Genomic DNA, 24,093 nt, shown 5'->3' with positions numbered 1-24,093 from the left:
GTATAATCAGAAAATCAATTATTCAAATTAGACAATGAACGAACGATGCTTACAGACAATAAAACAAACAAAATTATCTCCCAAGTTCATGGCAAATTTCATTGGAATTGGACAAAAATCATTGAAAGGAAGGCAATAATCTATAATTTATAGAGAGAAACATTAGCAGGAACAAGAGCAATGAACAGCTTTTATCTTTGTGTCAGAATAAAAACATTGACAACATAAGTGATATCAGATATTTTTATTTGTATGCTCAGCTCCATATGTGCAATAAATTATGCTACTCTAGTCAGATTCACTTAATATAAAAATAAAAAAGCAATGAATAATAAATTACAAAACAAAATGTACATTATAAACATACTTGGGTAAATATATCGAAATGGTATTGTATTATCACACAAGTATGTACAATAGTGACAAAAAAAATAATTATCATTTTAAAATATCAGTTTTCAATAAGGTAGAAGCCTATGAAAATACTTAATGTATTTATTTGCAATAAATTGTACTCCCAGGCAATATAAAGACAGAATAAAAAAAGGTTGTGTCTCCAGTCTATATTTTGAAATAATGATGGTTGTATTGTGTGCCGTTTCAAGTATAACAGCCACACTTATGGTCAGCATAATTTTAATCACTCAGACTTTGGCCTTGTTACAATTACATGATGCTGACACAAGATTCAGCACAGCTTGGTTCGATTAACGACTTATTTAACAACAACCTGGTGAAAACATAAAAATAAATGCAGACATTGCTTAGTCCCATTGCTGTTAAATTTGCAAAAACACAGAAGACATTGCATAGCCATTCATACCATGTGACAAAGAATGTATTTTTTTTAAATGTTTACATCTGTAATCCCTCATTTGAATTTGGATCCAGCATTTTTTCAATAGTCGAGAAAGAAATCTCCTTCACCTACAAAATTCCAAACCTCGACACCTGGCCAAACTCCAAGTTCAGAAATGCCTAACACGAGCAAGTATGCAAATTACCATCTACTATGGTTATTACTAATATGCATATGACAAAAGCTGTCGTCGATTACAAACGTACATAGATAATAAAAAACAAGTGTGAAGGTATGTAAATAAACACATAGTTAGAATAATGAGTCACATGACCAATAATTGTATCAACATCTCAATTTTTCTGATTACAGCGTGTCACAGCTCAGTCCAAACACAAACACAAATTTAAATACAACCTGGTTAAAATAAGATCTATCATTTTGGCAATTGTGTACAATTTTCACTTGTCTTCACTTAATTTATGATTTTTTTTATTGTGAAAGCACAGTTTCCAATGTGCATTTCAAACATTTTCAGCCATTTCATTATCAAATAAATGAAACTCACTTGTATATGTTGATGTTTTAATTCAGTAAACAGTTCACAATTCAACAAATGACATCATAAAAGTTAAAAGGCAATTCATCATCAAGAATAACTGGCTTATTACATATTTAGTTGATATTCAAAAATGCCACGAGTAACAAATATCAGATAAAGAGAATATTATCTATTTATGAAAGTGAATTAGTTTTATAACACTCAATTAAACCAGGACAATCCATGCATATCATGGACATCCACTTAATAATATAATAGTATTTTATATACTACAATAATATTTAAGCCCTGCAATTTGTAAGTTTATGCTTAAAATTAATTTTATGAAAAGATGGACAAACATAGTATACTCTATGCAGTTTGTATATACTACTTTAGGGGAAAACAAACACCATGTTTTGCTAAAAGCCTGTTAATTCAAACAGTGTTTACAAGTGTTACCTCAAAACATGTTTTTATGAATTACGTAAAATGCAACAGCAACATTCCAGTTCTTTGAGCTTTCATATACATGTCAAATTATAGATGCTTATTTGTCCTACAAAACTATGTTTACTTGAGAAATCTGAACATTTGTATCTTTTTGGATACATGACATCATTTTTCACTGTAACAATGGAGTAAAAGTTGTTAACAATTTGGTGAAGTTCTTTGTTATGAACATTTCAAAATATATTGTTCAGAAGTGTTTTGATATGCAAAAGTAAGCAAATTGAAAGTCAGCCATTTTGAAACAGAACTTGAATTAAGTGCATTTCAATATGTGTGATATGGTGTATATATGAAGTTTTATTGCAATTAGTCAAGGCAAGTCAAAGATATGGCACTAGAACAGCGTTTGTTAAAACAAAATGCCAGTCATCCATTTTTTAATCTGATCTGAAATGCAAAATGATGTGTATTAAAATTCTGTTTAAATGTATGTACTGATTTTGAACGAGATATTATCTGTCTATGCACAACTAAAATCCAGTTCCTGGTTGGCAGTAATGTTTTCAGATATAAATGTCAAAGAACTTCTTGCAATGTCCACAGTAGTTGGTTACTAACACTGCCATATTAATTACAAGTCTATGGGCTCTATTTTCTTTACTGTGGCATTGCAGCAACTACCATATACTACTTTTCCAACCTCACTAAACTTATGCAATAGAGCCATCATATCCTTTGCTGGGTCTAGTCAGCAATGTGTAATTCTTGGTTCTGGTGAGCCGCCTGCTGCTCCATGTTCGGCCACTCCTCCTTCAGCCCCGGCAGCAGGAATATCTTCAGTGCTGATGTGAACAGAGCTGGTCATAGAATTACGAAATCGCGCCAACAATTGTGGCGCAAGTAATGATGATGCCGGACTCATGGATGGTGTAGTGCACCGAGATGTACTGAGATCACACTGACCAAGTAGCGTAATCAATTCATTCTCTGTGGGACCACCCACTATTGGGTCTGTTAAATAAAAATAAATCTGATTATTGCACACAAGCTTAAATGTGAATAATGTCTCCGAGTATTGTGCAATAATATTTATTATTATACATCTGTCACCATAACCATAATTTGCAGTATTTTACGGGGTATTTTCATCCTACCATGTAAAGAAATGTGAATTTCCAAATATGGAATGTTTACGCAAGTAAGCGTCCTCTAATAAAAACAAATAATAAAAAAACAAATACAGCTGCCACCAGGGTTTGACCGGACTCCACACAAAGAAGTTCTAAACTTTTTGGATTTCGGCATTCCCATGATGTATCCTTGGAATGAAAATATGTATAATAATAAGGTTATTACGAGGATATCTCAAAGTATGCACTCAGACAGTATGCCATCGCATTGACTCCTTCTGCGCATTGGTTGATACTCCCACTGTACTGTCTTCATGCATATTTTGTTTGAGTAATCTTTGTTATAACCTTATATTACTATACAACTGATATGGAAAACAACAAAAATCATCTGTCAGTAAAACGCTGTATGAACGTGTTTGAAATTGTTACAGACACATTCAAATGTCTTCCTTATTTAAACAAGTGACTTGACGGTCAAAATAGCTCCGCTGTCTTCATTATCAGTTATGATCAGTAAAGTGGCATTGTGGTTGACAGTTTCGGACTAGTTGTCGAAAATAAAAAAATTTACCAAAAATATTCACTAAAAATCCAAATTTACATATTTAGAGACAAATGTAACAAATCTGACAGAGGACCACCCCAAGTACCATTGCTGCAAATATGAAAGCAATTGGACTTACTGTTTAGGACTAGTTATCGAAAATAACATTTTTTTACCAAAAATGACAAAAATATTCACTAAAAATTCAAATTTGCATATTTTGACACGAATTTAATAAATCTGACAGAGGACCACCCCAAGTACCGGTACCTTTGGTACAAATATGAATGTAATTGGTAAAGTACTTTTGAAGAAGAAGTCGTTTAAAGGAAAACTTCACTTAGAACGGACAACGCTGGAGAAACCCCCATACCCAACAGCTCCGCTGAGTAATCTGCAATGACAGCGAAGCTAAAAATTTGCACCTTGTTTACATCACATTTGAATACTTTTTTTTTGTTTACATCAAAAACAGACACATAGAATCCTTCATTGAACACAAATGTTCACACAGCAGAATGTGTTTTTCGTTGTTGATTCAGACTGCTATATCACATTAAATCATTATTACAAGCTGGTAATAGGTGTATAATAATAAGGTTATCACAAAGAATGCACTCCCACAATATGGTAATGTATTCTATCCGTACCTTCTTTATCTTTTGAGTACTGCTCCAATGCTGTCGTCAAATCCCACATCTAGAATAAGACAATTTTACAATAATAAGTGATGAGAAGTATACAAGTAGTGAAATTTACAACAAATTTGGACCATACAAATTTAATTTAATTTTTATATTTTTACTCCTACAAACAAACAGTGAAGTGAAGTGAATCAAACGGTGAAGTGAATCACGTTGATATAACAATAGATGAGTTCCATGACCCCCAGTTGCTAAGTTACTGTGTGTGTCTGCGAAAGAAGGGGGGGGGGGTTGATCTATGTCATTTGTGACCCATTTGCCTAAGTGAGCCTATGGGATATGTCAGAAATGTATGTACAGATAAATAAATAAAAATATATTTCCTATAGGTCACAATCTTGTTGTAATGTGGATGCCGAGAATCAATCAAACCAAACTAGAGAACCTAAAAACCCTGCTACAATTAGACATTATTAAAATAAATCTATAAATACCTGTATTGCTCCATTGGAATGACCTGTAAATAAATAACGCCTTGGTCTGGATCCCATTCTATTAGAACCTTCGCACTCATGCACACAAAAACATGTAATATTCGTTGCATCTACAGATTGTATTGTACAGACCCTAAAAAACAAAACAAATTTTGTGCATAAGACTACTTACTGACTATGAACCTATCGTGTCATGATATGACAATGTCTCTGTTAGTTAAATAAATAATCAAAACTGAAATGAGTCAGTTACATGTATTTTGAATCAGAATATGAAACAAATTATTTCCTCTTCCAAGGAAAGAAAAATACAAATTTCTATTTCAGCATTCTTTTCACGTTATGTAGTTGTAAAGTTTGATTGCGATTACAGCAATTTCAGGCACTCATTTGACGATGAAGTAGTGCTAGATGTTGATAACTTACTACAATAGGTTACACACTAATAAACTTATGTCAGAGATATGGCCCTAGAATCCACTTTAAAATGGCCACAATTCAGTCATCTTGAATCTGATCATCAAACAAATATGTGCGCATTTGTATGTGTGACATGATGTATGATGTACCAATAAAGTTTAAACATTAATTGCCAAGGCATTGTCAAAGATATTGCTCTGAAAAAGCAAATGGTCACCAGTCGGCCATTTTAATTCCCATATGAAAAACAAAATTATATGCATCATTATACCAATGTACCAAGTTGGAACAAAATACATCCATACATGAACACGATCAAGCTCTGGAATGGCAGAAATGCTTGATTTTGATGTAAACACTCAGCAAGCCTTGTATTAAAAACAAGCTGGTTCCTGAGCCCTTTAATCTGTATGCTACAGATGATGATTGGCTCACAACAAATTTGGTATTTATGTTCTATATTAGAAAATGTTCAAAACAAATCATTGGCACCTGTGTTGGGTTGTATCTTTTTGTTTACGCCTGTCTACTTGTTTCATACGATTATTCTTGAATATATCGCACTCTAATGTGTAATCATACCTGTTTCCAGTTGAAGAAAGTCGAACAAAAACTTGATCTGTCTCTGGTACCACTTTCTGTATGAATACTTGCATATCGTCTCTTTCTCCATGTGGTCCTAAATCAAAAACAAAGTTAAGCCTGTGAAACCTCACACCATGTCAATCACTCCATGCAATTTTTAAATTGATATGAGTATGATATTATTTTATTCAGAAATTTATATACATCACACTCACCAATATCATTTCCAGCTTGATAACTCCGATGTGGTTCACCGTCTTCCAAGGATAACACTTTGAATGATGCAACAGGAGCTGAGCCAGGCTGTGTTGAGAGCATGCCACGAAATCGTGTCACGTTCCATGTACGAGTGTGATTGAATTCTGAACACACTGTTTAAAACAAATATGTAGACATTTTATAAATTATTTTCACATCACTTCCCTATCAAATACAAGTCTGTTATTTTATTTAATCAGTGATTCTATTCTATTCTATGTGATTCTATCACATTGTTGATGGCCACAACTAACATAAATGTCTGTTATTGTTGTGGTAAATGAATTCTAAAAATATTGTACTTTAGTTAGAGATAAATCTATAAATAAATGTGTAGGGGAATAAAAAAACACATGATAAAGCACCAGTCATTGTGTTCTACATGCATTCTATATGTTGCATGGAACCCATTGAGATTTAATTACCGGTAATCATGCTTTTTATAAGCAGTCGCTCTGTGTCATCATATGTTTACATTTTTGGCAACAAGTATGCAGATGTGCAATTATAACAAATCAAAACAGGCTTGTGCTCATACATGTACATAATAACAACAGCAACATCAAGTAATGCCGTTATTTTATCTTCAAGTGCAAATGACCAGTTCTTACCAAGCAGTCACTGGGCACACACACCTGCACATAATGTAAACAAGTTCTGTGGATTATAGGGAAACTGTCAATTCTGAGACTGCACAATAGAATCATGGGATACAAATCGCAAGGGATTTTCTCTTAGGATGATTTCAGCAGACATTACTCCAAGGTTTTGTATCTATTCAAGCCGCATACGTCAACATAAGAAAAAATTTCATGGGACAGTGGAACTACTGCCGAAATACAAAATACAAATATATCATTATAGCCAACCAAAAGGGAAATTAAATGCACATATAAAGAAATGGGGGAATTTCGGAGTATATTGAGTCTAAAGTATTTCATACACTGAAATGTATGTTTTAAGAGACTTGATTCAAAAAACTAAATTTCTTTAAATAAAAATATATCATTATGATAATGCATGATGTATTTCACGTAAACAATTTGTGTTTGCTGTATGGCAATTCTGCTCGTTTTGATATTTGCTGAAATTCATAGAGATTTTTTTAATTTTTCTACCAATATTCCAGATCTTCAGTGTTACGTAATAATTACAAAAATACACACCTGAGCTTGCTAAAATGAACCATTGATAACACAATCCGTAGTTATTGGACTGTACATAAGATTGGAAGCAGCGTATTGTGGTGATATGGGTTTTTGATCTGCCCCGTGTTACGTAACACTGCATAGTAAATACAGGTTTTTGATCTGCCTCGTCTTACATCACACTGTGGTGATATGGGTTTTTGATCTGCCCTATGTTATGTAACACTGTGGTGATATGGATTTATGATCTGCCCTGCGTTACCTCGCAGTCGTGATATGGGTTTATGATCTGCCCTGTGTTACCTCACACTGTGGTGATATGGGTTTTTTGATCTGCCCTATGTTACGTAACACTGTGGTGATATGGGTTTTTGATCTGCCTTGTGTTACGTCACACTGTGGTGATATGGGTTTTTGATCTGCCTTGTCTTACATCACATTGTGGTGATATGGGTTTTTGACCTGCCCTATGTTACGTAACACTGTGGTGATATGGGTTTTTGATCTGCCTTGTGTTACGTCACACTGTGGTGATATGGGTTTTTGATCTGCCTCGTCTTACATCACACTGTGGTGATATGGGTTTTTGACCTGCCCTATGTTACGTAACACTGTGGTGATATGGGTTTTTGACCTGCCCTATGTTACGTAATACTGTGGTGATATGGGTTTTTGATCTTCCCTATGTTACGTAACACTGTGGTGATATGGGTTTTTGATCTGCCTTGTGTTACGTCACACTGTGGTGATATGGGTTTTTGATCTGCCTCGTCTTACATCACACTGTGGTGATATGGGTTTTTGACCTGCCCTATGTTACGTAACACTGTGGTGATATGGGTTTTTGATCTTCCCTATGTTACGTAACACTGTGGTAACATGGGTTTTTGATCTTCCCTATGTTACGTAACACTGTGGTGATATGGGTTTTTGATCTGCCCTATGTTACGTAACACTGTGGTGATATGGGTTTTTGATCTTCCCTATGTTACGTAACACTGTGGTAACATGGGTTTTTGATCTTCCCTATGTTACGTAACACTGTGGTGATATGGGTTTTTGACCTGCCCTATGTTACGTAACACTGTGGTGATATGGGTTTTTGATCTTCCCTATGTTACGTAACACTGTGGTAACATGGGTTTTTGATCTTCCCTATGTTACGTAACACTGTGGTGACATGGGTTTTTGATCTTCCCTATGTTACATAACACTGTGGTGATATGGGTTTTTGATCTTCCCTATGTTACGTCACACTGTGGTGATATGGGTTTTTGATCTTCCCTATGTTACGTAACACTGTGGTGATATGGGTTTTTGATCTGCCCTATGTTACGTAACACTGTGGTGATATGGGTTTTTGATCTTCCCTATGTTACATAACACTGTGGTGATATGGGTTTTTGATCTTCCCTATGTTACGTAACACTGTGGTGATATGGGTTTTTGATCTTCCCTATGTTACGTAACACCGGTGATATGGGTTTTTGATCTGCCCTATGTTACGTAACACTGTGGTGATATGGGTTTTTGATCTTCCCTATGTTACATAACACTGTGGTGATATGGGTTTTTGATCTTCCCTATGTTACATAACACTGTGGTGATATGGGTTTTTGATCTTCCCTATGTTACGTAACACTGTGGTGATATGGGTTTTTGATCTGCCCTATGTTACGTAACACTGTGGTGATATGGGTTTTTGAACTTCCCTATGTTACGTAACACTGTGGTGATATGGGTTTTTGATCTTCCCTATGTTACGTAACACTGGTGATATGGGTTTTTGATCTTCCCTATGTTACATAACACTGTGGTGATATGGGTTTTTGATCTGCCCTATGTTACGTAACACTGTGGTGATATGGGTTTTTGATCTTCCCTATGTTACGTAACACTGTGGTGATATGGGTTTTTGATCTTCCCTATGTTAAGTAACACTGTGGTGATATGGGTTTTTGATCTGCCTCGTCTTACATCACACTGTGGTGATATGGGTTTTTGATCTGCCCTATGTTACGTAACACTGTGGTGATATGGGTTTTTGATCTTCCCTATGTTATGTAACACTGTGGTGATATGGGTTTTTGATCTTCCCTATGTTACGTGACACTGTAGTAAATACAGGTTTTTGATCAGCTCTGTCTTATGTCACACTGTGGTGATATGGATTTATGATCTCCCTTGTGTTACGTAACACTGTGGTGACATGCATACTATTCTCTACATTAATATTAAAACCTGTTATTAGTTTCCCAATTTAGTGCTAATGCGCAGTAAGATTATTTCAAATATTTGAAGAAAAAATAAATATAATTACCCAGAATTCTACTCACCGGATACAAGATGTTTTTCAGACAACATAACTTTGGTGACAGGGCTCCTATGTACTGTAAATGTTTGCAGCAACTGAGGTCCATGACCTGCTGTTTCAGGGTGTTGTACTATGAGACGTACTGTACCAGCACTTGTACCATACGCAATCTCTATCCAATTACCGCTAAGACCTGAGAAAATAATAATAATAAGGTTGTCAATGAAAAAAACAAACAATATAATAGTTAACAGTTAATGACGAATAATTGTAATAATAACTACAAATGTGATCAATAACATTTATTGTTTTACCAAATAAAAATTAATCTTACATGTATATCAAGACTTATGAACATTTCACAATAAAAGAGCACTGGATTACTGTATGAAAATTGGCTTAATAAGTTGATGAAAATAAATATATAGAAATCAAAATATTACATCGTCCATCATTTTGAACAACAATTTGTCTGAAAGATCGCTTGGGCGATGATTGGGTAATGGGTCATATTTTAGAAGATCACTAAATCGAAAACATTAAAACTAAAAATGGAGTTAAGCAAGGTCGCCCTCTGAGTTCAACCCTGTTCAACATCTTCATAAATGACTTTATCACAGGACTCACAGAAATTGAAACAAATGCACCAGAACTGGATAATAAAACTATCAATAGCCTATTGTACGCCGATGACATTGCACTACTATCAAAATCATATGAAGGATTACAAACTGCAATAGACTTTCTCCATAAATACACTTCAGACTGGGGGCTACAAGTAAACACAAACAAAACGCAAGTGATCATATTCAGGAATTCAGGATGCAAACCTGTGGCAATGAAGAAATAAAAACTACAGGATTATACACATATCTTGGAGTAACATTTAAGGCCAATTGATCAATAACCTCTACTGCAGACAGACTGGCAGACTGGCAGACAAGACCTACAAAGCTGCAAGGATCCAGTCACACATATATCCAACAAACATGAACAGTATAAGGATAAATGAAAAACTTCTAAATGTAACACAACTACCCATATTAACATATGCAGGTGAGATATGGGGCATTTTCCAAAATCAGACTAATTGGGACAAAACAGCAACAGAAAAATATCATCTACGCTTTTGTCATCAAATTCTTAACATTGGCAACAGAGCGAGCAAAATTGGATGCAGAATGGAACTGGGAAGAGAGCCACTGATAAGCAGAATATACTGCTCAGCAATTAACTATTACAAACCTCAAATCGATAGACAATGACAATTTAGCTTTTTATGCTATAAAAGACATGGAAAATAATACTTACACAGGAGCATGGTTGACTACCTTAGAACGAAACTTGAAACTTTACAACAAAAACAATGTCACAGATTTCACAAAACAAAAACTAAATAATTCAATTAGACAATATTTCATTAACAAATGGAATATAGACAACAAAAGGGAAAGTGCCAAATTACGCACATATAGGACATTCAAAGACTCCTTGGAACGAAGAATACATAAAAGTGATGAACAACCCACAACATGTCAAAACAATAGCTCAATTTAGATTAAGTTGCCATAAACTTGCCATCGAAAAAAGTCGTTATACAAAACCAAAAACACCAGTGGAAGACAGGTTATGCTCCCATTGTAACAAAGTTGAAAATGAGGAACATCATTTAATACATTGTAAATTGTACACAAAACAAAGAGACGCAATGTTTCACACTATCAACAGTGTAAATGCAAATTTCCAGAATTTGGATAAAGAAAAACAATTTAAACATATCTTACAATCAAAAGATAAAGATACTATTATAGCCCTGTATGTGTACTTGAGTAACAGTAAATGAACAAACAAAAGAATACACTCAGTCACACTTATCTAACTTTTTATTTACTCAACTTTCACCTACTTACTTTTTTTAGTTATTCATTATTAACTTTATTACATTTTAAACACCAAATTAGAAATGTAAAATTTTCTACACGGTTGTAATAAAGCTGTTATCTATCTATATATCTATCTTATTCAGGGTGGCACTTTTTTTTCAACATTGTTTGTGCAATTCTATTGTTTTCACAGCCGGTGTCAACACACTTTATCGTAAAGTAGTTTGATCTACAATTTGTACAGTAAAAAACTATTAATTCACAGATCTAATAATTTGTGCACCCAGTTTAAAATCAAAGAAAGCTTAGAAAGAACTCCCATGTGCTGGGTGTATTGTAACACATTAAATATAATTCGGAATTACTTAGCTGAAAACTAATTATGCAAATCAGAAAATTAATATGAACAGATTTTAGTGTAAAACTAATGAGGTCTGCGCAATGTAACAGAAAATCTATGTACCAAGTCTAATTGAAATGTGATTAGAACCAAAAAATTATGAATTATTACGCTAATTAGGAAATTAATATGAACAGATTTTTACCCCAAACTAATTAGGTTTGTACATTGTCCTAGAGCATCTTTTTACTAAGTTTCATTGAAATGGAATAATAAGTACTTTAGATATCAGTGTGAAAGCTTAAAATTGGTTAATTATGCGAATTAGGTAATTAATATGTACAGATTTTAACCCACAATTATCGAGGTCTGTCTATTGTCCTACAGCAGCCATGTACAAACATTCATTGATATGTGATGATTAGTACCTGAGATACCTGATATGTAATGATTAGTACCTGAGTACCTGGAAATTGGTTAATTATGCAAATTAGGTGATTAATATGCACAAATATTTACCGAAAACTAATTGGGTCTCTGCATAATTCTAGATTCATTGAAATGTGATGATTAGTACTTTAGATATCAGTAGAAAAGCTGAAAATTAATTATGCAAATTAGGTAATTAATATGCACAATTATTTAGCCTAAAACTAATCAGGTCTCTGCATAGTCCTAAAGGATCTATGTACCAAGTTTCATTGAAATGCGATGATTAGTACTTTAGATACCCGTGGAAAAGCTGAAAATTAACTAATTATGCAAATTAGGTGATTAATATGCACAAATATTTATCCGAAACTATCAATCTCTGCATAGTCCTTGAGTATGTAAGTACCAAGTTTCATTGAAATGTAATGCTCTCTACTAGTATCAAAAGCTGAAAATTAATTAATTATGCAAATTATGTAATTATATGTACTGATATTACCATAAAAACTATCAGGTCTGTGCAGTGTCATATGACATCTATGTACCAAGTTTCATTGAGATATCATTGATAAAATCGAAAATTTACTAATCATTATGCAAATTAGGTAATTAGTATCCACGGATTATTACCAAAAACTAATCAAAACCTAGCAATAGTTCAGAGCATCTATGTACCAAGTTTCATCAAAAATCCAATGAGTGGTTGTTTAGATATCAGTGGAACAGTCATGGAACCACTAAAAAATAGCTAATTATCATGCAAATTAAGTAATTAATATGCCCGGATTTTCACTAAAAACTAATCAAATCTGTGCATATGTTCAGAGCATCTATGTATCAAGTTTCATCAAAATCCAATGAGTGGTTCTTTAGATATCAGTGGAACAGTCATAGAACAGCTAAAAATTAATTAATTATCATGCAAATTAGGTAATTAACGAGCATGGATTTTTACCAAAACCTAATCAAATCTGCGCATTGGCCCAGAGCATCTATGCACCAAGTTTCAAGTGATGTATGGTTCTTGAGATACATTTGTAGCAGTAGAACAGTCGGACACACATACACACACATACACACACACACACACACACACACTACCCGGTAACTGCAAAGACTCCCATTATGTGCTTCGCACATGGGAGTCGAAAATGACATAGTCCCCATTTGTATTATAGATGCAAGATATAAATATTGATATTAATATTGATTAGTGCAGGCATGTATGAGTGATGGCTCTGTTGAACTGCATTCCTTTAAACAAGATGACCATTGGTCAGCCATTTTTGATTTGATGGTGACAAAAATGCATGTGTGTTTGTTGATATGATGTATGTGGGAAGTTTGAACTTGAACGGTTTAGTCACGTTGAATATATGGTGAAGAACTGCATTCTCTGAAACAAAATGGCCACTAGTCAGCCATTTTGAACCCAATCAAGGCCTAATAAAGTATGTACAAAACTTGAACAGAGTTCATTGATGCACAATCACACATGTGTGAAGTTTGATCTTAATCGATCCAAACAAATGTGAGATATAGGTGGATACGAGTGGACGGAAGCATGCATTTGGTCTGAACAGGGACTAAAAATACTACACATATTCTATTTGTTGTGTTCAAAAAAGATTCATATCTGTTTAATTCACACTCTAAATTTCTAAACAGAACATAGCACAGAAATCATTATTGTCAAATGATTTGAAACAATGTATGTGTCCCCTTTCATCGCAGGTCATCTGACAGCTTGAATGACTTTGGCCCCATGTTGTTGAAAGATAAAAGGTTCAATGATAACATATATACTTGGCATGAGTGACCTGATAAATGTATTCAGGTCTTTGATTGAATAGCTGTCTGGCTCTGTGTCCGTACAAGCTCACCAAATCGACAAAGCTCTCAGTTGTGTTATTTTGAATTTCTGATTGCATTGAAGTTATCCTAACAATGAACTTGAATGTATTATATTTTTTAGGGAAAAAAATGAATGTCCATCTTGGGCATAATTTGGATGTCACAGCGTTATTTTTTTGACAGAATTTCTTTGAACTGACACTGTTATTATGTGAATTAAATTCTCACTATTAAACCTTCGGATGCCGATATGTATTAATTCATGATCTTAAAAAAACTATTATCTTTAGTAGCATGTTAGCATGCTTAAGGTGACAACAAGTTTTATTTAATTTTGATCTTTGGTGAAAAATAACATTCATTGTCAAAGACACAGTTTCTATTGCAATTGGGAGAAATATTTGTCAGCTTGTATCTCTTTTATCTGATCACAAATTGAATTGTTATGGACATGTATTGCTACATGCATAATATATGCAATCAAATTGAATATGCAAATCACTATTCATGTGACCAAATAACATGCAAAGAATGAATAGATTTGATTCATAGGATGCTGAAATACGACTCTGGATAGATGGATGACAGAAGGAAACCAAAATATAAGTCCCCATTTTGAATTTTGTTTAAACTAGGACTAACAAGTGAGAGTGGCCAACAACTTACTGGACTTTGGTGTCATGTAGACACTCAGAGCAGTGATGGCATCGTTGGACGGATCATGATATAACTCGGTAACCAGTAAATCATTGTCTTTCATACGTAGTGGAAATTTCTGCATATCTAGTGAAAGAAAAGTAGCAAATAATGGAAACTGTCAGTTATGTTATTATAATAGAAACGACATTAGCAATCTAACAATAGCAACCTAGATTTTGTTGCAAAAAAGACTTGTTTTTACCACTCAAAAAGTGTTCCATATGCATCAACACGTACATATCTAGAGAATGGGTAGACATGGAGGACCCACGTTTTTGTTTGATTTCACGTCACAGCATTTTCTAATTACTGTATAGCATAATAAGTAAATGACGAGGTGTATGGTAAATGTCAAAACAATCAAACAACCAACGAGGACACTAAAAATGTTAATAAATGAGAAATTCTCACCAATGTAGTAAATAGAACCATTGCTGCAACCTAACAAAAGAACTGAACCGGCAGCATCACAGCTTGTCACCGGCTGAACTTCTTGAATCTTAAAAAAAATTAAATAAAAAAAAGTAAAAAATAAATAAATAGTGAATCTATAGATTTGTCAATGAACTAACTATGCTTAATTGCTAACAAGCTGAACTGCATTCATTACAATTTTCTTTGTCCATGTAATATTGAAACCAAATCACCGAAGTATCAAATTACTACATAAATACATGGAGATATGCCATGTATTAAACATGCAATTAGATGACAAACTAATTTTAATTATAACAAGTCATTGAAAATGACACAGTCCCCGTTAAGTTCTCTTTGTGCTCGTCATATTAAAGCGGAGGGGTTGTCGCGAGCGTGTCCTTGAAACTTGAGTTCCAAGTGGCGTATACAACAGATTGTTTATTTACATCAAAACACGTGTTTTGTGTCATAGTAATATGGCCAAAATAAAAACAGCTGTTATTCAGCCATCTTTGATCTGATTATGAAACACACTGATATGTATGATGTATGTGCCAAATACGAATGAAAATGGTACATAAATTGTGGAAATATAGTAGTAAGGCCAAAAAATCAGATGGCTGTCAATCGGCCATCCTTGACCAGATTTTGAAACAAATTGTCATGGACATGCATCCTAACATGTATAAAGTACATGTATGCGCCAAATTTGAATGAAAACTGACAACACAAACAAAAACAAGATGCCTGCCAGTCGACCATCTTTGATCCAATTGCGAAATAAATCGTCATGGACATGTATCCTAACATGTATAATCTATGTACCAAGTTTGAATGACAACTGACAAAGCATGTCCAAAATACAACATTTTCAAAAAACAAGATGGCTGCCAGTCGGCCAGTTTGAATCAAATCGCTAAACCACTGCATGTGCACATGTCCCACATAAGGTACTAGGCACATGCAAAGAATGAACGGAATCGGCCCACAGGATTCTGAAATATGACGTTGGATAGACTGACGCACAGACAGACGGACAGACGGACGGTCGGACAGACAGACTCAGGAACTCACGGACGGTCGGGACATGTATCCTAACATGTATGATCTATGTACTAAATTTAAATGAAAACTGACAAAGCATGTCCAAAATACGACATTTTCAAAAAACAAGATGGCTGCCAGTCGGCCATCTTTCATCCAATTGTGAAATAAATCATCATGGACATGTATCCTAACATGTATAATCTATGTACCAAGTTTGAATGAAAACTGACAAAGCATGTCCAAAATACAACATTTTAAAAAAACAAGATGACTGCCAGTCGGCCATTTTGAATCGAATCGCTAAACCACTGCATGTGCATATGTCCCACATAAAGTACTAGGCACATGCAACGGATGAACGGAATCGGTCCAAAGGATTCTGAGATATGACTCCGGACGGACACACGGACGCACGGAGACCGAATTATAAGTCTCCGTTTTCGGACTTCGTCCGAACGGGGACTAATAATTATTTGACTAGTTGATTGCATATGTCTAGGATGTATTTCCTCATATAAGAACCACTGTGTGTTCATTTGGTAAAACAAAGGTCATTTTATGTGTTAACATGCTTCCCTAATTCCTGGCATATATTTTCCTTTAGGCAATGACAGGATGGTCCTACCTGCCAATTCTGTGTCATAGCATGCCATACTCCAACTTTACCAGTTTTACTGGTGGCTACTAACTGACTACCAATAAAAAACAATGCATCTACTGGAACTCCTAAATTGAATGTACCTATAGAAAATATATAAGTAAAAGTTGTTAGTTCATAGTATTCAGAAAGCAGTGCTTAAAGCGCGGTGGTCGTCGCGCAGCGCATGATCGAATTTCATGTAAATAAACAATGTATTTTACACACGTTGTATACGTCGCTATGTGTCCCATATCGAACAGGACGAGGCACGACGACAGCCGCCCTTTAAAAACAAATTGGCGCAAGACATTTCTCCTTGTTTTTCGGTCTAAACTATCTCTATCAATAGAAGACAAATATTTTGCTCACCGACTTCACTGCGTGCATCATCTTGGCAACACCAAAGTCTCACAGTTGACCCATAAGATACTGCCACCATCTTTTCTCTATTGTCACCTTGGTTGATGCTGGTAACTTTAGAATTCAGAGCTAGCCTCTCAACAGTGTGTTCCAAGTATGGACTGGTAAAGATAAGATTCCAGCCAGTGGACTCTTTAATTCGGTAACAGCAAATGAAATGGGGATATCCCACTGCAATCCAGTTGTGATGGCCAGTGATGAGAATGGCTTTTCTGGGATCGAGCATAGTATCTGCATGAGTAGAAATACAAAAATGTACAGGATACACCAATAGCTAAAGTGCCACATTCTTAGCAATGCCGGATTCTGTCGTAAATTCGCCCAGAATTGTTAAACGGCAGTTCGGTTTAAAAAAAAATAAAAGGGACCAAGAAATCGCCCAGGGCAATTTTTCGGCAGTTTTTAAAGTTGTTGTTTTTAAATATTTTGGCATAATTTTTTGGACATTTCAATCTTTCCTGACGCCTAAAATAGTCTATTAAGTTTTTATTCAAGAGTATGTTTCGTGACTAGCGTGAATAGGTAAGCTTCTTTTCGACTGTAAACAATGTTAAATTATTTTTCTAATGCTCAGTTTATCTTTTGAAAACAACTATTTTTTGATTTGAAAAAAAAAAATCATGCCATTTTCCCCATCAAAATCCAAGCCAAACGATCTACTACAACATCGGCAAATCTCTTTTGCGTTGCGTTCAATAACTATAACATATTTAAATGAGCTATGGTAATTTAACATGTTGGCATCATCCAGTATTTTGATTGACCTATCAGGTCAACTCATGCAAGAAAGGACATAGCGGATACCCTACAGCATCGCATTCATATGCGACCGGAATCATTTGCTTTAATACTAAGTTGAATTTTATTTGCATTTCATAACAATTCAACAAATTTATTTTTTGTGTGTTATTATAATCACTATTGAGTAATAATCAACAATTGTGAAACGTAGCATTCTGACTGTGATCGTTTGCTAGTACTTCGCAATGCAGTTATGGTCTTATTTGAAACTTTGTTTAGAAGATACTTTCGTTACCAATAAAATAAAAACAAATGTATTTGAAAAATGACACTGGGTGACATTGTAATGAAATTTCAGGCGATCTACTTGTTAATTCAGCAATGATTTTTTTCGTCTTGGGTGGCCCAACTGCCGGCGTTGAAAGTCTGCGTGGGTGGATTTTTCAATAAAAATAGTCCCCCAAAAATATTTGATCATTATTTTTTGAAAATTTGACCAGCTGTGAAAACGCTGTGAAAGGGGATCTTTTTCGGATGGGAGAATTGAGACAAATCAGAGACGCAAACAAATCAAAACTCATAAGATCTTTAGAAACTGTTCTTCTCCCACCAGTTATACACAGTGAACACAGTACAAGACAGCAGATAACATATAGTCTTACCTGCTAGCGATATATCAAGATCAGATCTAGAAAACACAGCATCAGCTGTACAATTTGTATGAGAGTCTCTGGCTGATGCAATCCTGCCTCTCTGCAGTGGTGGTTGTTGTGGACGGGTTCTTAGTTCAGCTTCACCCACTGTACAGTGTCGACTCCTTAGTGGAAATGCTGTTGAAGAATGAGAATATCTGACTAAAAATATAGACTTTAATAGAAATATTTGAGAAATGATAGTCACAAAGTCAACAATACTGAGAAGGGTCCACCCATGGTGCCGACATATACAATATTGAAGCGAATGAGCAAACAGTTTACAAAAACATATCAAAAACAAGCCATGCATGGCACAGTCCCTGTTAGTTATCGAATTTAAGGTATATAGTTTTGTTTATAGTAATATAGATGGAATAAAAACATGTCAGGAATATGATTATGATGATTCTTTAACATTTAATTGATTGACATTTGTATCTGATCGTCAAACGAGTATTGAGAGATATTTCTCTGGAACAGCATTAATTAAAACAAAATCAGCCATTTTGAATACATGTATAATGATTATATAAAATTTGAACATAGTCAGTCAAAGTCAGAGTTATGGCTCTAGAAGCCTATTCATTAAAACAAAATGGCCACTATTCAGCCATTCTGAATCTGATCTAAAAAATAAAATAACGTGCATCAGGAACCCGTAATGTCTAATGTATGTACCAAGTTTGAACAAAATCCATCCATAAATGCCAGAAATGCTTGATATTTGATGATTTTTTAGCACAAAAATGGCCACCATTCGGCCATTTTTAATAGGATCATCAAACCAATATATCTGTATATCTATGACATGATGCATAATGAATATTTAAAATTTGAACATAATCAGTCACAGCAAGTCAGAGATACATGTATGGCACTAGAACCACATTCATTAAAACATTTTGCCATTTTGAATCTTATCTGAAAAACAAAATGATGTGTATCAAGGTCCTATAATGTCCAACGTATACATCAAGTTTGAACAAAATCCGTCTGTAAACAGCCAAGAAATACTTGATTTTGATGATTTTTAGAACAAAAATGGTCGCCATTCAGCCATCTTGAATCAGATCGTGAAACAAATTGATGTGCATATGTATAATATCATTTATGATGTACCGTATTTGTCTTCAATTAGGCGCCACTTTGTTACACTTTCACGTCATGGTGGCGCTTATTTGTGGTTAAATTTGAGCAACTTTGTTTCAAATGGCGCTTATTTCAAGCACTTCAAGTTCTAGTACCGGTAACTGTGTTACAAGCCATTGTTTTTGCTCCATTCTGGTGATAGATTATTGACAATATTTTACATTACAGTCTGACGCTTAGTCACTGTAGCCTTTATTTTAAATACTGAGTAAATGACCCATTTTCAGACAGTTTAGAAAGTTATACAAAAATTATCATTCTTTAGAAAACATTCACAGTTTGCCGTACAATCAACAGAAAAATAAAACAAACACAAATTCAACGCTTAGTAGTCAATGATCACGGTAGCAAAATCCGGTCATGCTGCATTCCACGGTTACGATTATTACTCAGTAGTAGTTATAATAACGTACAAAAAATAAAATGCAAGTAAAATTCAACTTAATTTCATCGTAAGCGAATGATTCTGGTCGCATGTAAACGCTCAGCGATTCGATGTCTGCCATGCTTCCCGTCTAGGACTTGACCTGGAACGCGTTTTTTTACCTGATAGGTCAAGTCGTTAATTAACCAATCAAAATGCTGGATGATGCCAACGTGATCAAATTACCATAGCTCATTTAAATAATGTATGAACGCAATGCGGAAGTGATTTGCCGATGTTTGCGATATTTTGGCTTTGATTTTGGTGGGAAAAACGGCATGATTTTTTTTTCAAATCAAGAAATTAGTTATTTTTGGAAAGTAAACTGAGCATTTAAAGAGTAATTTAACACTGTTTACTGTGACAACAGCGCATTTGAAACAGAACATTTTCGCATTGTTTTAATTTCGTTTTTATGGACTTACTGCGAAATTAAAAACCACGCTGATATTTTCTACAGTAGACTAAAAAGACATGTTTCAAGAGATTATAAACCAATTTCTTAAAAATTGTTAGAAACAAAACCAATTTTTTTTACATAAAAGCCATTCGTACAGTAACAGCGAGGGACTTCCGCGATCGTGTCCATCGCTACGAACCGGTAACCGGTAGTCGATCCGCCGGCGCCCAATTCACGATCATTACGTGCCAAAATTTCAACTTTGTCTGGCGCTTAATTGAGGTGTAAAATACAAAGTTTTTGTGGCACTGGCGCCTAATTGAAGGTGGCGCTTAACTGAAGACAAATACGGTATGTGTGAAGTTTGATTGTGATTGATCAAGGCATTTTTAAGATACAGATCCGGACGGACGGACGGACGGACGGACGGACAGAAGCATGAACGCACAGAGGTCAAAACAAAAAATAAAACCCATACAGCTCAAAAATGTAAATTTAACATCGCTGGACAGTGATGAACAACCAGTAATATGAATAGCTACACTTGACTTTGTTAACAGCACTATGATTTTACAACTAGACTAGAATCACACATTTTTGGAAAAAAGAGGCTTAATGAGCTTTGTATATATTAGTTTGATGTACATATGTAAACTCACCAGCAGCAGGCAGGTAAGCATGGAATAACACATTACCACAAGATGATCTCTCTAAGTCTTCACAGAACATTAGCTTCCTCACTGGAAATAAAAACAGTCAGATGATTTGTTAATGATTGAGATTATAACATAGTTTAATTTTTCAAGAAGTCAAAAAAATGTTGAATAGGACCATTATGTGACTATGTTGAATAGGACTGGAATCAAACAACTTATCACGCCATATATAAAACAACATATCAAATAGAGCAGACGAGTGATTGCATATTAATCGTACCTAATGGAGTCATCCCATAGAACTCAGCTTCATGTCTTAGAGCTGGTATGTTTAAACCATCTAAATCAAGATCTTTAGTTCTTAGATAGTTGAGTATTGGAACAAACAAAGTTGGGTCTCTGTCAATAAATATCTGAAAATATAAACAATTTCACAATTATCAGCGTGTAATGTCTTATGTTATGCACATAATGTATAATGTGGTTTTTCACACATGTACAGTGAATTGTAGAGTTACATTTTCACCCACTGTTGAAACCATGTGTGAACAGATTAATTAAGCCGGTCTTGAGCCAGCCAGGTTAATTTAGCTTAGATCAAGTCAGCGGCTATGGCTTGTCTCAGCCCTAGTTCCATATTTGACATCTGAACATGAACAAGGACTTGTGGTTAAAACAATGCCCTCTAATGGCGATCCATATAAAATGCATTTAAAGATACACAGCATGACAACCACCATTCTTTACATTAAATATGTACTATATACTGTAACTTTGAGCGAAATTTAATTAAGAGAGGTATGCAGAAGTTGTTAGATAATTGGTAATTATAATTGATGTTGAAATAGCATACCATATTGCCATGATTATATCAGATACAATCTGAGCTAGATAAGTCATCTACAGACTATATACATTTGCCAGACGTTCTTGTATTTGTTCTTTGCTCATATGTTGGTATATCATGTTACATGATGTAATAAATAAAGTGTGTACACTTACTGCTCCAGTCTCATCCTTGACAGAGGATATTCTACCACTCATTAAACTAAGTAAGAGAAAAAACATCAAAAACTCTAATCAGAATACACTGAATATATATCTTTACTTATTAGCATACAAGATAGGCTTTCAAATATTGATAGCACACATGATCGGAATTTATTTACCAAGGTTGTATTTAACTAAAGGTGCCAAGCTCTTTTTGAGTTAGCCCTTCAATGGCTATTGGGTTCTTGTGCATTGTACTGTTTTCCAAATTACTTCTTCACACAACCGATTTATTAAATAATATACCTCTAATTGCTCTAGTAGTAGCACATTTGCTTAGTGTGTCAATGGTAATAATAAGTCATCATCCAGCATGCTATTAATGTAGTGGGTTTAAGTGTACTGCTAATAGAGCTTGAGTTTGTGTAAAATACAATTATTATTCCCAGTAATAAACACAGTAGATGCATATTATCTATGTCTTGCATATGCACACAGCGAATGCAATTCAAGTATATATTGTATCAGAGGTACATTACTTGAGGTTTGCAACGCTATAATACTGTATGGTGACATCATGTCAAGATCCCATTCAAGTCTCATCTCGTAGATAGCGAGACTGATGCTAAAAACCTTCTGACATAAAGTAGGCGGTTTGTAATAATCAATAAAACATGTATTACCACATTCATAGTGAAAAAATGTAATACATTGCAAATGTACAGAAAATATAGTTATCGTAAACCGTCATAACGTGGGCAGCTACATGTATTTTGATCCACCTGGACATCCTAGTATCCTAGTTACCTCGGGCATGCACAAACGCTTATGCGAGAGCGAGATTGAAACGGGATCTTGGTATCATGTCACCGTAGTTGCAAACCCCAAGTAATATACCTCTGATTGTATTTATTATCTGTCAATACAATTTGAATAAACTTTTCTGACAATTATAATCCAAATCCTAGAATTTAATGATCAACTATATATTGCCAGTCATTGAGACATACAATGTTTGTAAAAATATATTTTGTTCAAAATTTTGTGGATATTAGTGGACAGAATCATAACTTCTGTAGTTTGCTTTGAACATCATCATTACAAATATTTACATATAGTCAATAATCTTACCTTGAAAAAAATGAGTCAGGTATCCAAGTGAGGGTCTGTCTTGAAGTTGAAAATCTGTAAAAAAAAATACAAATCATGACACAAATACATTTAGACTGTAGTTTTATGGTTCCAAGAAAACTAAGTAGCTACGTCATCAGTGTAATCCCCTCTATTTGAAAATGCTTGCAACATCCGTCAACAAGCTGACTCAAGTTTATTTTGTAGGTTTCCATTTTGACACGGGAAAAAAACTGTACAAAATGTGTTGTGTCCTGTTAGACGACGGCGTTACATGTTTATTTTTATGAGAAAATAAATATTGTTGACAGTCACTTTCCCCACTCATCGTTTTACAATCCAAATGAATCAGACTGCCACGCCCTTTATATCAGAGAGAATAAATTATAGTTGAAATGAAAGATCGATATTTCATGTTATTGTTTATTTACACGCTTACCTTCTCCCACCAACGTTTAGATGGACTATCTCCCCTGGCATTATAAATGCCGTTGAATTCATGATCGTACAGTATTACGGCGACACGGACAGAACAGCAACAGGCGTAATTACCCCCGGTATGTAATACTTTGAACGCGAGTCACTCACGAGACAGCTGATGACACCTTCACAAGGTACTGACCTAAAACATATCTGTTAGTCGTACGACCAGTAATATGTACATCTGTTTGAATGATACGTATCTTAGTATTCTTTACGAGCTAACTAACGACATTAAAACTATCAGCCAGATTGCTATTGATGTCGACGTAAAAATAGCACATTTACAGCCACTGTTGCCATTTTCTCCACAGTAAGGTCAAAGGTCATGCACATGCGCATGCGCGTGGACGAACGCGGAA

General features: G+C 34.7%; 1 protein-coding gene across 1 annotated transcript; it reads right to left on the bottom strand.

Moving 5' to 3' along the window:
• Positions 1-229: 229 nt before the first annotated feature.
• Positions 230-24,038, bottom strand: LOC100376220 (BTB/POZ domain-containing protein KCTD3-like). Its single transcript, XM_085503364.1, has 16 exons — positions 23,691-24,038; positions 23,252-23,305; positions 22,133-22,178; positions 21,411-21,543; positions 21,134-21,214; positions 18,469-18,636; positions 17,015-17,296; positions 16,631-16,746; positions 14,953-15,040; positions 14,509-14,625; positions 9,356-9,526; positions 5,829-5,984; positions 5,611-5,707; positions 4,609-4,741; positions 4,121-4,169; positions 230-2,804 (listed from the first exon to the last, which is right to left on the bottom strand). The coding sequence occupies exons 1-16, from the start codon at positions 23,750-23,752 to the stop codon at positions 2,542-2,544; spliced, it is 2,016 nt and encodes a 671-aa protein (XP_085359490.1). The 5' UTR covers positions 23,753-24,038; the 3' UTR covers positions 230-2,541.
• Positions 24,039-24,093: the final 55 nt, after the last annotated feature.

Source organism: Saccoglossus kowalevskii, chromosome 9 (assembly GCF_978046115.1).
Source record: "Saccoglossus kowalevskii chromosome 9, keSacKowa6.1, whole genome shotgun sequence".
NCBI classification, from domain to species: Eukaryota; Metazoa; Hemichordata; class Enteropneusta; family Harrimaniidae; genus Saccoglossus; species Saccoglossus kowalevskii.
This window is presented reverse-complemented; position numbering and strand designations above follow the sequence as displayed.

What these genes read in the sequence shown, in the direction of transcription:
- LOC100376220 (XM_085503364.1), bottom strand. Translation starts at nt 23,752, where the DNA reads ATGAATTCAACGGCATTTATAATGCCAGGGGAGATAGTCCATCTAAAC. An exon ending in TCAAGGATGAGACTGGAGCA is followed by an intron (nt 21,544 to 22,132) that starts GTAAGTGTACAC and finishes TTATATTTTCAG; the next exon opens with ATATTTATTGACAGAGACCC. An exon ending in CTATGACACAGAATTGGCAG is followed by an intron (nt 15,041 to 16,630) that starts GTAGGACCATCC and finishes ATTTTTTTTAAG; the next exon opens with ATTCAAGAAGTTCAGCCGGT.